The 16,338-nt window shown below is 41.1% G+C and overlaps 1 protein-coding gene across 2 annotated transcripts in view; it reads left to right on the top strand.

Annotated features, from left to right (window-relative positions):
* PDE4A (phosphodiesterase 4A) overlaps window positions 1–16,338 on the top strand; it is a 903,909-nt gene that overhangs the window by 599,269 nt on the left and 288,302 nt on the right. The window contains exon 1 of one of the 2 annotated variants that reach the window (XM_077262037.1): window positions 1,499–3,342. The exons of the other annotated variant lie outside the window; for it this stretch is intronic. Coding sequence (XP_077118152.1) covers window positions 3,053–3,342 — 290 coding nt within the window. The 5' untranslated portion in view covers window positions 1,499–3,052. Of the gene's footprint in view, window positions 1–1,498; window positions 3,343–16,338 lie in introns of those variants that run through there. 2 annotated transcript variants of the gene reach the window in all.

Below are 16,338 nucleotides of genomic sequence, written 5' to 3'. Positions count from 1 at the left end.
ACAAAAAGCAAAATACTCAGGGGGGCAGTGGGGAGAAAATAATAGCCCACTTTTAAACTGCTGACAGGCAGGTCCTCTTTAAAGGCAATGTCATCAGATGTGACAACAATAAGGGGATGAAATTTACAAAATATAGACTGGAAAGTGTGACTGTGGCAGCCATGATACGATGTAAAACCAGGACGGATGGCATGAGCAGAGAACTTTTTGGATGTCACACGCAGAAGCTGTGCCGCTGCACACCTGCGTTCCCTGATGTTTGGTTGAGATGATGGTGGTTGTGGTCCATCATGATATTTGCTAAAGTGGCCGCACGTAGGTTACCTAGCAGCATTTTACTAACGCTATGCACAGCATTGTGACAGGGTGACCACATTAGATTCATGTTTGCTGTTCCTATGGCTGCTTACAGGACACGGCAGCAATGACTGTGCTGTGTATATATTTGTACAGCGCCATTATATACCATATGGGCTGGTAGCCAATAATCTTCATTAAAGGGTCATCATTACCAAAATAATTAATGATCAACAAATTACTGGGGTCTCCACTAATCAGAAAGTCATCCCTATCCATATCCTCATGTTTTGGAAATATCCCTTTAAAAATGTCCTGCCGTTTTGTGTGTACAGCTACTATGCAGTCCTATGCGTCTAGACCCATAGTTAACGAACATTCATCAGTTTGGAAGATGTCATGTCATCTATACCACACGGTGACCATCATAACAGCAAAAAAAAACAAAACACAGAAGCTTAAAAAAAGAATAGAATTACTATTAAAAAAAATGTGGGGGGAGGGGATGAAATTTTTTTTTTTAGAAAAAACCCTGTCTTGAAGGGGTAGAGAATAAATTCCAGTAAGGATAATAAATAGTCAGTAAGACAAAGATTTGATTATAATAAAAAAAAACAACTTTAAGCTATTCTACTATTAAGATAAGAAAAAAAATAAAGATAAATGTAAATAAAATAAAATTATATATATTTTATTTATTTATTTTAAATATATATCCTGTCTTGATTATAAATAATACAAATAACTTTAAGCTATTTTACTATTAAGATAAGAAAAAAAAAATTAAATTAAATGTAAATAAAATAAAATTATATATATTTTTTTTTTATTTATTCATTTTTAAAAAAAATATATATCCTGTCCTGAAGGGGTTAAGGCTTAGAGAGGTCCAGAATAAATTCCAGAAAGAATAAAACAAAGATTAAATTATAAATAAAAAAATCCTTCATGATCTTAAGATAAGAAAAATAAATAAATAAATAATAAATAAAATATATATATATATATATATATATATATATATATATATATATATATATATATATATATATATATATATATATATAAAAAAAAAAAAACCCTCTTTCCTGAAGGGGTTAAGACTTATAGTGCCCATTATAAATAAAAAAAAATTCTTAATCATATTAAAAGAAGAAAATAAATAAATACAATTTAAATAATATATAAAAATCACCCTGTCATGAAGAGGTTAAGATTTAAAGGGGGGCCAGAATAAATTCTAGGGAGGATAAAACAAAAGATTAAATACTAAAAAAAATCCTTACCGACATTAAGATAATAAAAAAAACACAAATAAAATGTAAATAATAATATAAAAATCACCCTTTCCTGCAGGGGTTAAGAGTTAGAGGGGCTCAGAATAAATTCCAGTAAGAATAAAACAAAGATTAAATTATAAATAAAAAATCCTTAATGATAATAAGATTAGAAAAAAAAACACAATGAAAATAAAAATTAATTAAATCAAATTTAAATAATATTTTTAAAAAATCTTCAGAACTTTTCTATCCTCAGGGAACCCACGTGTCTTCCCAGAGGGCGTGGTTTACTGAAACCCCCTTTTCCCCTATTGGTCGCTTTTGATCTATGAAATGGGAGAGGGAGGAGCCGAGCTTTGTACGCGCCGCCTCCCTCGTGACGTCACGGCATTGGTGGAAGGGAGGCGGGGGACACCTGGCAGAGTTCTGTCAGTCGCCCAGCAGTCTGGGCTGACAGAGGAGGTGGGGATACGCCGCTCCGGCTATTCAAACACGGGGATTTCGGACTCGGAGCCGGCTGACAACAGGATGGACGATGCCGTCTTTTTACCTTATGCAGCCTCCGTGCTACCGAATCCTGTTTGGTCTGTGCACTTATGAGGAGACCCTCCAAGGCAGGTGCGGACGCTCGGGACGGAGAGTTTTCCTTGCCAGGATGATGGATGCCAACCATATGTGAAGAGGAGTGAGGAGCAGCAGGTCTTTTTTGCATCCCGGTCCATCAGTGCTGATTCGGTGCCTGCTGGTGGGCTAGGTGCAGGGGCACAGCCCAGATCTGATACATCTGGGTACATGGTGCCCAGGAGCTGGCATTGCTATGGTGCATGAAGACCCCCACATGATGAAGTGCAGGGACCCCACTGCTGGAGTGCAGGCAGATCCTATATGATTTCTCCCCTTTGCACTAAATGCCAGTGTGCAGCCCCCCTTGTAGGATCTGCCCATCAGACTGATGCCATCCTATGTGCAATAAAAGCTTCCCCCCCCTGGCAATAACCTAAGCAATAATCTGCGGAGAAGAAGAGACTTCTGTAGGATTTCTCCATGATAAATCTTCACGCCTCGATTTTCCTTAAACAATATTTTGCTTCGACTAAATATAGCCCCCCATCCCGTAAGGAGCGGAGCGGCGCGTTTCTTCCCGTCCCCTCTACATAGATCTCGTATTGCTAATCGCTTCGTCTCAATAATCACGACCTGCCTTTGTTTTTCTATATATATTTTTTTTATTTTGCTTTGAACCAGAATTTTTTTTTTTTTTATTTTTATTATTGCAATTCTATTGACTCCTTTATTTTTCTATCTCCTTTTTTTTATATGTTTTTGTGAAACCTGTTAATCCTCGATTTGCCTTTTTAACAAATATATATATAATAGATGGACTGGTAACGTGGACGTTCAGAAAAGATCCTTTTATTTTTCTCCAGATAAAATTTATTTTATTATTTAATTATTTTTTATTTTTTTTTTGCACAATGATGGAAGTACCGACCTGCACGAAAAAAAGTCTCTCGCTGTCTCTTCCCGTTCCGCGGGAGGGACAAGCCACCCTGAAACCTCCGCAGCATCTATGGAGGCAACCAAGGACACCCATCAGAATAAAACATCGGGGTTACTCGGACACCGATCGCCACCCTCACCGGCAGATGGAAAGAGCCGATGCTATGGACACGAGCGACCGGCCCGGCTTGAGGAAGTCCAGAATGTCCTGGCCATCGTCTTTCCATGGGACCACCAGCAACAGCCATGCAAGCCATAAACACCGGTACGTAGCTGGAATTCTTGTTTAATCCAGGTAGGAATTTGTGATGGGTGCCTAACTTTTTGGGTTCTACCATTAATTTCTACACCATTCTTATTGACTGGCTACTAAAAAATAAAAACAAACATCTTGGCTCCTGGAGTCAATGGTTCCGCTAGTCTTTTTCTCTGGTGTCCCTGTAGACTACAAGTCGCTATTGACCCTTTAACGAGCCTTGCCCCGATGGTCTAGTCTTCTGACCCCTTTTCTAAATGGGTCCCTCAGATTGGAGACTTATGTCCATGATCCGTCATGCTGAAAACCAACCATTGTCCGGCACCTCGGCTAATATTCACCTTCAGATTAAGGGTTTACCTCCTAGATGAAGAAGAGATCAGGCATGTTGGAAACGCAAAAAAATGAATAAAATTAGAAATATGAGAACGCTCATATTCTTCGTTGTGGCGACACAGCATTGTATCTTAATTAACCAGATGTCTATTTTCAGTAAGCCAGGAGGCATAGACTTTCATCTTTGAGACTTCTAGTAGGTTGAATTGATATTTATAAGTTGATGGATGGTTGCTATTTACCTTTTATATCGGCTCCTACAGTTTATTGTACCGTTATCTTTGCCAAACGGTGGGATGATCCCTGATCCATGCAGTTTTGGTTGACGGACTAGAGGACCCTCTGACCTCCTGTGTCTCCACAACTGTGTTGCGGGAAAGCCGTAGAATTCTAATCGTAAGTGTAGGATGAAAATTTACGCACACTATGTGTGTAACGGGAGGATTTTGTCAGACTTGTGCCGGTTTTTCCCTAAGTGTCCATCATAATGAAGTGGAAGGCAGGAACTGTGGGTCTGATATTTTCCTGGAATCGCAATACTTATTCTAAAGATCACCGATGCGCAGACACTTTGCTTTGACCTCGTTGACTTTACCATGGCTGAACGCTACTTGGCCAGCGTCCTTTCATATGTCCTTTAGGAGATGTCTCTTTTTTAGCGGAATCTGAGGCAATTTCTGGTCTAATTTTATTCATTAAATTCCCCCATACTCATGCACGCTGGTCTCAGTCGAGTGTTTGTGTTGTCGAAAGAGAGGAATAATCTGTAACAGCTAAGGATTGGACGTGTTGGAACCTTCTTCCCCACTCAGAGTTGGACGGTGATGGTTACCACAGTCCTTACCGAACCGGTGAGGTGTCCACTGATTACGGGACTCTGTGTACAGTATGGAGCCATCAATCTTGTCCTCAACTCGATCCATATAAACGGCATAAAAAATGGTCAACATTTCCAAATGATGGATGGAATTTCATCCGGTTGGAATAATCATTTCTAGCCACTACTTATCTATTATATAGGGTTGAACTTCATGTATTACATGCTTTAGGTTAGGACTGTGATTTCTATTTTTTTTTTTTTGTCATAGATTTAAAGGTGTAAAAGTCTGATCATTAGGAGTCCGAAAATTGGGTGCCAAAGTCCCTTGTGTGACTGGTGCGATGGTATGCATGCTCGATCACAATTCTTTTACTTCCAGGGATATGTCAAAGATGGTTTTTCAGTCAGTTCCACATATGACTTATGTGGTCACTATTGCTCCACGTGGGAGACTTTGGTACACTCGTTCAATTGACTAGAGGGGATCACAACAAGGGAACCTCTAGAAATCATACATTTGGGTAATCAATGTATTTAGAATCTTAGAATGTTTGAGTTGGAAGGGACCTCCAAGGTCGTCGTGTCTAACTCCCTGCTCAATGCAGGATTCACTAAACCATCTCAGACAGTTGTCTGTCCAGCCTCTGTATGACTTCCATTGAAGGAGAACTCACCACCTAGTGAAAAGCCCCTTTAATTGGACATTTTAATATGTAAAAAAAAACTGCTATAGAGGTAATGTAAGAATTGGCTTACAACTTTTAAAAAGGGGGAAAAAAAAATGACCAGCACTCCAGGTGTCCTTTTTAAGGTGGTCTGTCAGAAGAAATCCCTGTCACAACACCCTGTTGGGGCATGTTGGCATCATAGTGGAGGGACCACCCTACTCCAAACTTCCTTCTTTGAACTAGGACAGGAAGCTGTGGAGTAACCTACGTGAGATGATGATCCTTTTATAGTGGCCACCATTAGGGAATAATTTATTTGGATGAATCTTCCCACCCCCCTACAAAATAACCTTTTCTGCCAGGGTCTTGGGTGCTAAATCTGCCCTTGGCTGTTAGTGTTTTTGTGCAATGAGACAAACCTCTCATTTAGATAGCTTGGTCTTGTTTTATTACAGTTGGGGTTGTCCAAGCTGCGCCATACTGAGCTCCCAGATATGATTGTTTGCTGATCGACGGGATCGAAAGGTGGCCATAGACATTAGGCCGATGTAGAAGAAGCAGCTTTTCCCTAGATTCCCATTCCCTACACACTCGCATGCACGCTGGGCTCAGACAAGTGTCCATGTGTTATCCAAAATTGTGAATGTTCTCTTGTCGAAGAATTGGGCATGTTGGAACGTTCTACCCCCTTCCCCAAGAGCCTGGTTATGTTTGACAGCGTGCTCCATGTTTTGGGACCTGAGTTTTGCAGACTCCTCTTCAGGCCATTGTGTTACTGTTCAAGCAAAAAAGGCAGCACTCTGTAGCACCATAGCATGCAAATATGAAATATGAAAATTGAATTTCATTACTGCATTACGCCACGGTAAGGCGTTTCTCGTTTCCAGGACCTAGCAATGCCTTTCCTCTCTTAGAATAAAGTCTTCATCTGTATGGGAACATGAATCCTCTCTTAGTCTTTATTCTAAGAGAGGAAAGGCATTGCTAGGTTCTGGAAGCGAGAAACGCCTTAACGTGGCTTCCACGTACACATGAATTGGCCAATTTATGCGCTAAGCTTTCTCAATTTTTTATATTTCTAATGCAGTAATGCAATTCAATTTTCATATTTCATATTGGCACCTGTTAGCACTTGTTCACACTTAGTCTATGTTTAGATGTGATGGTCAGTTCTTTTGAAATTGTGTTACTGTTGTCGCCTGTTGTAGTGCAGCATCTTGCATTCTATTTTTTTTAATTTTTGTTCCGAGAATCCTTATGTTGTCATTGCCGGTCAAAATCCAGCCAGGTTTATACAGTTTCTTACTCCTTTAGAAACAATCAGCTTTAATTCATTCCTCATTGTGAGAAGTGACACCGATAGCATCACTGTGTCGTTAATGCTACAGAGCTGGCATGACGCAGAGTCTCGGGCTGCGGGCACCGCTCGTTCCACTGGGACCATGTGAAATGCACTGAACCCTAATCTGATTCAATGCGACTGTGACTCAACAATTGTTCTGTCCTCCATCCATGGCACCAACACTCACGACTTATCAAACATAATGAAAGTTTCCTGCCAACATCACAGTCGTGCCAATGCTGAGAAATGGTTGAGAAGCTCGTTAACTTCAGCTGAATCCACATTATACAAAACTAAGTCTTGGCATTGTGTGGCACAAGGCGTCAATTGAACCAGTGAGCCTTAACCAGTAGTGGTAACAGCCACCTCTTGAAATATACATGCTAAAGTTTAATTGACCAAAATCAGGACGCTTAAGCCCCTCCCTTTCGACGGCCCCCTAGGAGCGCAAGTACGTGGAAGAGCAATATCCTTGGGGAGCTTTAAAGTTTTTTTGCGGTTTATTATGTGTTATGTGGAAACTGGTGTATAATTAGGGATGATGGCTCTTTGGGTTTTACTTTATCACTGGGCAAGTAAATCCTTCTTTAAGCTGTATGTTTGGATTTATCAGAAGAAAAAAAAAGGCTCCGGAAGGGTTAACGGAGCACTTGGGGAAAGGCTCATACATCATGTCTTATTGAGGGACTAAGGGCAAAGCATAACACAGTAAATCAAAGACCACTACAGATGAAATGTCATGCTCTGCCCGCTCAGGCTCTGTAAATCACACCATATATGTGTGCGTGTGCGTGTGTGTGTGTGTGTATATAAATTTAGATTTTTTTTTTTTTTTTTTTGCAATATAATCCTATTTATTATTCAAGTTCCTTTTAATCAAAAGCAAAACTATGCAAAAAAAATATTTTTTGTCATAAAACATTTTTTTTTTTTTTTGCACTTTCCTTCAACTCTGATGCAAGGCATTATTATGTTATTATCTTAGCCCCCTGACCTGTCTGTGTCCCAAAGGAAGTGCCATTTCCTCCACAGCCTAACTCTTCCTGGCATTGTGAGCCCTGGCACAATAGCGAAGCTCAACACCATACACCCAGCTCATTCGTTTCGTTCACGGTATTGTGGAAGAATCAATATTCCTTAATTGTTTTGTTTTTGTCATTAAATTAAGCATTAAATTACATTTTTATGATGAGTTCATCATATTATTTATTTTTTTATCGGCCTCAATGGATTTTTGCTGTCTCTTTTTTTTTTTTTTTTTTCTCCAACGCCTCTTTCTCATGCGAATGGCTAGAGGACAGGGCTGTGGAGTCGGTAAGCTTCGACTCCTCAATTTCCATGACACCGACTCCACCAAAATGGGCTCCGACTCCATAGCCCTGCCAGGGCTGTGGAGTTGGTAAGCCAAACCTCCGACTCCTCAATTTCCATGACACCGACTCCACCAAAATGGGCTCTGACTCCAACTCCATAGCCCTGCTAGAGGCATCTCATACTTCACACCATTAATTGTAGAGCGGCATCAACGAGAGATGGATTGTGATGAGCGAGCGTGCTGGGATAAGGTGTTATCTGAGGGTGCTAACCGAGTGTCTTTGGTGTGCTTGAATACTATATTCGAGGTCTCGCGGCTGTTCGACAGCCCCAACACATGCAAGGATTACCTAACAAACAGACAATTCCTGCATGTGTTGTGGCTGTCGAACAGCTGCGAGGACTCGAATATAGTATTCGAGCACTCTGAAGTCGCCCGGTTAGCACCCTCAGATAACACCTTTATCCCAACACGTTCGCTCTTCACTAATTGTCACCTCTATCGACTTCATTACCAATTTTTTTTTATGTTTGCATTATGGCTTTTTGTTTGTGACTTTGTGTAGACACCCATAATGGTGGTCACCTTTATGTTCATGATTACCTAGGAAGACGTAAGTGAGGGATTCCTGCTTAGTCCCCAACCCACTCGCTCTTCATGGTTGAGCAAAAGTCCCTTTAGATAGTGGGTTAAATCAGTTAAGAGGGATCTGTTGTCTTTGTCCTGTAAGGTTTGTGATGATGCCACCATCTTCTTTTCTGTAACGTAAAGATCAGGCATGTGATCCATAAATGGTCAGGCCTCATTTGGATTACTGTGTTCAGTTCTGTGCACCACACTTTAACAAAGATATTGAAAAACCGGAGCAAGTTCAAAGAAGTGCGACCAGGATGGTGAGCGGACTACAAAGTATGTCCTACGAGGAATGGTTAAAGGATCTGGGAATGTATAGCTTTCAAAAAAGAAGGCTAGGATGAGACTTAATAGCCATCTACAAATATCTCAAGAGCTGTCACAGTGTAGAGGGATTATTATTCTCATTTGCACATGGAAACACGAGAAGCAATGGAATGAAACTGAAAGGGAGAAGATACAGATTAGATATTAGATAAAACTTTTTGACAGTGAGGGTGATCAATGAGTGGAACATGCATCCACGAGCAGGGCTGCCACTAGAAATTTCGGGGCCCCATAATGGCAAAATTTTCGGGGCTCCTTTGAGACTCTGCCCAGGCTCCACCCCTCGAACTGACCACAGCCCCACCGCTCTCTCTTGGAAAACTCCACTTCTCACCTATCACATATTAACAGTTCCCATCACCAGATCACACATATAACCGGCAACTTTTGATTTGGCCAAAAGATTTTTTTAAGCTGCCACCATAACACGGTAGACACTTTTGGCCGGGCTCTACTCTACTCTAACCTACTAAATATTTGTTAAAATATGCAATACAATTTAGGTATATTTTTATTTTTAATTTTTAAAATGACCAATAATATCACATACAACGAACAAATACCGCTACACCATGTCCAGACCACATATTGCCACCACAGTGATCGAATAATATCAAATACAGGGAACAAATACCATAACACCATGACCAGACCACATAATACCACCAATGACAGAATAATATCACATACAAGGAACAAATACCACCGCACCATGTCCAGACCACATATTACCACCACATAGTGACCAAATAGCTCATACAAGGAACAAATACCACCGCACCATGACCAGACCACATATTACCACCACAAAGTGACCAAATGGCAAATACAAGGGACAAATACCGCAACACCATGTCCAGACCACATATTACCACCACGTAGTGACTGAATACTACATTACTGATCAGTAATAAAAAAAAAAAATACAATACTATCACCATAAATGCCATTATACACAGGAGATCTGTACTTAGTATGCAGTGTCTTTGTACAGGTAATACAGTGATCACTGGTGATATTATACACAGGAGCTCTGTATATAATGTACAGGTAATACAGTGATCACTGGTGATATTATACACAGGAGCTCTGTATATAATGTACAGGTAATACAGTGATCACTGGTGATATTATACACAGGAGCTCTGTATATAATGTACAGGTAATACAGTGATCACTGGTGATATTATACACAGGAGCTCTGTATATAATGTATAGATAATACAGTGATCACTGGTGACATTATACAGAGGACCTCTGTATAGTATATGGTGTATAGTGTCAGTGTATAGGTAACACTGACTCACCAGTGACGTCTGTAGGTGAAGTCCTTCATCTTTCATCCAGCACAGACCGTCATCATTTCTTCCAGCCAGGACTCGTCTCTGCAGGAAATAACAGTTATCTCGAGCTCCGCTTGCCGAACACATTACTTAATTTTTCCCAACTTCTACATTACACCACATGAAGAAAAAAAGGCGACATAGTGTCACTCTGCACAGTAACAGGACCAGCCCCCATTTAAAACAGTATCCTCAAAAAATAAAATAAATACATGACTGCAGTAATAATATCCCTTAATTAGCCCCTATGGTAATAATATCCCCCACCCTGGCCCCGTGTGTCTCATTCCTGGCATCAGCCATATGTTCTCCCATCCTGCTCTCATGAGTATCCATCTTGCCCCATATGATCTCCCCATCCTGCCCCATCAGTCTCCATCGTATCCATCCTGCCCCATGATCCAATCCTGCCCCCATGGCTTTCATTCTGCCCCGTGTCTCCAAACATGCCTCGTATCTCCAGTTCTGCCCCCAGTGTGTCCAGCATTCTGCCCCGGGCCCCCCGGATCGCCGCTTTCAATAATAAAAAAAAGTTCTTCTTACCTGGCCACACTCCTGTGGCGAAGACGAAGCTCCCTCCACTCAGCTGAAGCGCGCACTTGCCGGCAACTGACACTGACGTCAGACGCCGGCAACATGCGCGCTGCTGCTGTCAGCTTCCAGCCTCCGATTGGCTGGCGGCTGTTAACTATTGATGTGCACCCGCACGTCAATAGTGTTGCCGCAGCGCCGCTAAGGTCCCGGTTTAGCCTCCGGTAGGGGCCCGGTGAGCAGATGAGGCCGGGCCCCCTCTGCCCACCGGGCCCCATACGCCAGTCAGGGCAGTAATGCCCTGATGGCTGCCCTGTCCACGAGAGGTGATGAGTTCTCCTTCAATGGAAGTCTTCAAACAGATGCTGGGCAGACACATGTCTCAGATGGTTTAGTGAATCCTGCATTGAGCAGGGGGTTGGACACGATGACCCTGAAGGTCCCTTCTAACTCTTAACATTCTAGGATTCTATGAATTCCCTCATTTGGAAATGTTGTGGGTTTCTTTTTTTTTTTTTTGTTTCTTTTTTTCTGATGCCACATACGGATGATGTTAATTTTAATGAGCGGGTTAAAAATAACAGGAAACTCTTAACTATAAGGTTATTTCCCGTGTTTGGATTAACAGACGACAACTGGATTACAGCAAAATAAATAAATAAGAGAAGTGCATCGGAGGCTTAGTCATTGCCGAGCGAGAGAGCAAAGTAATCATTCCAAAGAACAGGGAGAATAAATTAAACAGCAATTCAGTTCACGCGACGATGGAGGTGGCACGAAGGGAATGTGATGAAGAGTGAGCGACAAGCGCACAGACGGCCGGGCTGAAGAACTGGCATTTACAAGGGCTTAAAGGAGAATGACAGGAAGTGACATCATGACCTCTCGATGACATCACATGTACTTACATGATGAAATGGAAGATGCCCCAATACCGTCACTGCCAATAGGTTGTTAATTGGGTGGAGTTTCTTTAGATTGTGCCCAATGGTTACAGTGCAGTCATGGGCTTTGTACACTCTCATTCGAGAAGCCAATCTGGAGCTCAAGACTCACTGGAGTCCTGGAAGTTGCGACATTTTGAACATAGTGTTTTTATTGCCAACAGACCATGTTTTAGCTGCAAAAACTGTATGAGAACATGGCTTTAGGCTATGTTCACACGTTGTGTTTTTGCTGCGTTTTTTTTTTTCCCCCCCACAGGTGAACTCTGCTACCGTGGCTATAAAGAATCTACTTACAAAAATCAGGTTTTGCTGCACTTTTGTTGTCCCTTGTGACCCCTTCATGATTTAACTTCCTTTAGGTTTTTGCACCAAAAGCGCAGCAAAAACTGTTACCTCTGTTTTTTGTTGTTTTTTTTTTTTTGCTGTATTTTTGCACTTACCCATTGTAACAATGGGTGAAAAAAATGCTGCAAATACGCTGAAAGAAGGGACATGCCGCAGTTTACAACAACGCAGCAGTTTAACAATTCAGCCGGGAAAAAATAAAAAATAAAGTGTGGGCATGACATTTCTCAAATTTCGTAGCCTTTGCTGATACTGTAAAACGCAGCTGAAAATTTGCATTAAAAAGGGTGCAAAAACACCTAGTGTGAACTTAGCCTAAAAGGACGTTGTACTCTAAAACTCAGCAAAAATAGCCCAAAAATACATCCATTAATAACCTTTTAAACTTTCAGAGCTGCAATTTTAAAAATTGCTTCCGTCCATGTCTTTGGCGGGTGTAAGGACACTGAAAGCTTCTCAGCTTGTTGGAGGCGATGCCAAAAACAATTTCCTGTAAAGGGACCTGTCACTTACAATAAGAGTGTACATTTTTATTCATTTATTTTTTAACCTGGTGTAAATGCCGCTGTTGTCCTGATCCGGCATTCTTTTTCTTGTGTTCCTGCACCTCTCCGTTCCTGAGATATGGCCCCTTCTTTCCTGTATGTGAAGCTATCCTCGTTGGACAAAGGGGTGTAGTCATTAACATTACTGGTTGGGAGCCATCTTGAGAACCATGCCCACTTGGCTAACAAAGCTAGATTTATGTACAGGGAAGAGGAGGCCATATGTCAGGAACGGGGAGGCGTAGAAACGAAAGAAAGACAACGCCGCATTCAGGAGAACGGCGGCATTTACACCAGGTTAAAAATACTAATTTATGTGAAGTGACAGATCTTTAAATTTTAACTTCTGCAATCCCGTTTTTCAGGTACCAGACAAAGTTCAGTTTTGCAGTTACTCCTGAATTTTAGGAGTCGGGGGTTCCATTTCTTAAAGATGGAAGTCACTTGTAGGAGAAGCTATATTTTATCGTTCTTGTATTCTTCTCTTCTTGTGGCTCTTAATTCATCACCATTAGCACATTTTTTGTTAGCTGCCCTAATTTAAAGGTCTTGTGTCAGCAAACACCGCAGACGCGAATGCATAAAACAAGTTCTAGATTAGTGGTAATCACTGCCAATCATACGGAATTGTCATTATTTTTAGGTTTGCCTTTCGCATTCTGATTTAACGAGCATTTACGCTTATTATGGCATGATTTTTATGGCTGAAAACCCACTATGATTGACTGATGAAAAGAAGCAGTTGTGTGTCAGATTCCTGCAGGGAGGAGAAGGTCTTATGAATGATTTCAATCACTTGTCCTTTACGGCCGGTTAACCTTTTAGATGTGTGACCGTGTTGCTTCGAAGAAGAAGCAGAAATGACTCTTTGCCAAAAAAAAAAATGTTTCCACCATCGTTCCTCCACTTTTGATCTTTCTAAAAATATAAATCTATCCTATCTTGGTTTGGGGAAAAACTGCTTATTTTGTTAAATGTGATGCCCCAAAAAAACATCCACTATGTCAGTATCAATGTTCGTGTGGACCCTCTCGGCAGCCAGTCACCTAGATGTGTGATGCCAGCATGGCATGTAAGCAATGAGACCAAAGCCTGGCGGCTGGTAGGACCAGCAGGGGACCACAGGTGCCAATGTTGGCAACTGCATTTATTTTTTTTTTTTTATGCTCTTGGATGTCAAGAGTTTTGATCCTTCTAAGATCTCATCATAGTTTTTTTACATTTTGTCTTCACTGGTCACCAGAAGGCAGCAGTCGCGACTGGGCCCGTGTGGGTGAAGGCCCTGTGACGCCAGCACAAACTTCAACTGGATGTGCATCTTTCCATCGGTGACCATAGTTATTCCACTGCCAGAAGGGTATGAATTGCTAAGTGCTCGCTTTCTTCTGATCCAAGATTTGGTCTCCAGCTTACTCTTTCCAGGACTTGGTCTTGTATTGGGATCACATGTCACAAAACCGTAAGAGAGCTCCGGGACCGCAAATGCTGACACCTCTGGAACAGCACTTGCATGGTAGTTGAGTATAGTTTTTTTTGTTTGTTTGTTTTGTTTTTTTTATTTTATCGGGGCCAAGCATTTAGCTCAAGAAGGGGTTGTCTTAGTGGACAACCCCTATAAGATTTTGGATCTTCCATTTTAAGCCTACTTTTGGCCATGGGTAAAGTATTTCTCTTCAAATCCCATCGTTGTTCTAAAATTTTGGCCACTGATCATTAGAAAGACCTGAATGTAGTAAGAATGATTTTTTTCACATGCACATTATTCCAATGACTCGATCACGTACATACATTGACCATGACGTATTGGAAAGTTACAGATCTATTGGGTTTCACTACCCCAGGTGTTGGGGTATGAAGTAATTTATTCATTAAAGCTTAGAACAAAGGACTCGTGAGAATGAAAACCCAGGCATAATCAAGACCAATTTTTTATTTCTATGGCCCCTTCATTCTTTTGATTGATGGGTCTTTGATGGTTTGGTGAGACCACAATCAGTGATGTTGTATCCTAGTACCGAGGTGGGAACGCTTCTTTTAAACTCTTGAGTCGCTTTGATAATTAAGGTTGCACATTAAAAACTGTCTATGCTCTCGAAAGATCTTCATGGGGAATCTTCATTCTACTGCTACCGACACAATTTACTAACGGGCCTATTAGATGTCAGGAAGTCTGATGACCACAAGCTGAAATTGGACCATGTTGCTTTTCTTTGGTTTTTATCGCTTGCTGTCTGCCACCTTCACTTTAGACATAAACACTCCTCCCGTAAGCAGCTCGTCGATATCTGGTTGCTCCCCGGGACTTCTGCGTGCAGCTTTTGATTGCAGCCAAGTTTACGCTCTTCGCGTTGACACATTCTGTGCTGATTTGGATTGAGTGTAAATCTGTTCTGAATTGGAAAGAGAGCTAATTGTAAGCGATGCCGCATCTCGGCTGGGCTTTCCACTGCTTCACTTTGGGCGTCTGAGATATTTAACCTTGAAAGCAATCTAGAGGTTACATCAATCTATGAGAACTGCGAACGCCGGTGAAGCACATTCTCTGGGGAGGATGAGTATCCTGTGATATTCGAAGAGGGATTTCAGTTGTGCACTACAGCAGGGAGGGCAAAGTCTCCGCGTGGTAAAAGACATTTACATCTCCATGTTTGAAGTCCAGTGTCCTAAGCCAAAAAGAAAACCAGAGAGCATCAAAAAGAGTCCAAGTATGTCAGCAGTTATTTGCCATAAATATTCTAGAATTTTGTTGATTCCCAACATGGCCAATACTTTTGTTCTGGCAAGATGTCTGGCAGCAGAATATTTCCAACGAAGAGCACATGCACGACCAGCCAAGAGGAATAATGTGCATGTGTTTCGGAAGTTGGAAGGAATTGCTGGATTTATGCTACATTTTTGGTGTTTAAAAGAAAATAAATAAATAAAATGTTCCATTATTCTAATCGGCCATGTTATTGAATGGGTGAAATGTCCCCTGTATGCAACGAGATCCTTTTTTTTTTTTTTTCTTTTTTTTTTGAGATGAGGGCCGGAAAAAACAACCTTTTTGATAGCTCTTTTTAGGAAAGACCCTCTGTAATGTCAATAATAGCCTATTTGAGTATTACCTTCATAGTATTGTAGTCATAATTCCATTCTATAATTACCAATGAAAGTCAGGACAACCCTTGGGATCTGCCCTATGACAACACTTACATATGCACCCGTTCACACTCCCTCTGTAGCCCCTATAATACTTGTTGGGCAACATTACCCAGCTCATGTGTTATTTTTTTTTTTTCTTATAGATCTGCAATTATCTAAGCACATCTGTCTTAATCCCTGTCCTTTGCATAAATCTTCACATGTCATTTCTTTTAGAACCACGGTAATTGCTCCATATTTCATCCCCTATAAGTAGTGCGACATATGCACTGGTGTCCCTAAAGTGGTAGCAGAAGTAAATCTGCCAGGAAGCAGGAGCGAAGAGCGGTCGTACATGATGAGGAAAGTGTATTTAAAAAAAAAAAAAATGCTAAGCATAAATTCTGGTTAAAAATGTTGCTCCTATACCCTGTGTATTTTTCTGGTCGACGGCAGCCATTTTTTTCCTCCCTTCTTATCGGAAACCGTTATCTAAGAAAAAAAGTATACGAAGACATACCTAGAGTTCGTCAACGCAAAGAGGAGGAAATTCCAAGTGTGGTCGTAAATGATGTCTGCCAAAAATGATTTGTCTTTCACAAATGATCTGTGAAGGTTGAACAACAATTCCATAACATAAAATGACAATTTGGACAAAACAACTGAGTGATCCCTCTGAGCTGAGGCCAAGGTTAGCGTTTTACGATGATAACCATAACAACAACAACAA

The sequence above is a fragment of the Ranitomeya variabilis genome, chromosome 5 (genome assembly GCF_051348905.1).
Source record: "Ranitomeya variabilis isolate aRanVar5 chromosome 5, aRanVar5.hap1, whole genome shotgun sequence".
Taxonomy (NCBI): domain Eukaryota; kingdom Metazoa; phylum Chordata; class Amphibia; order Anura; family Dendrobatidae; genus Ranitomeya; species Ranitomeya variabilis.
The sequence above is the reverse complement of the archived record's forward strand: the minus strand, read 5'-3'. Positions and strand labels throughout refer to the sequence as shown.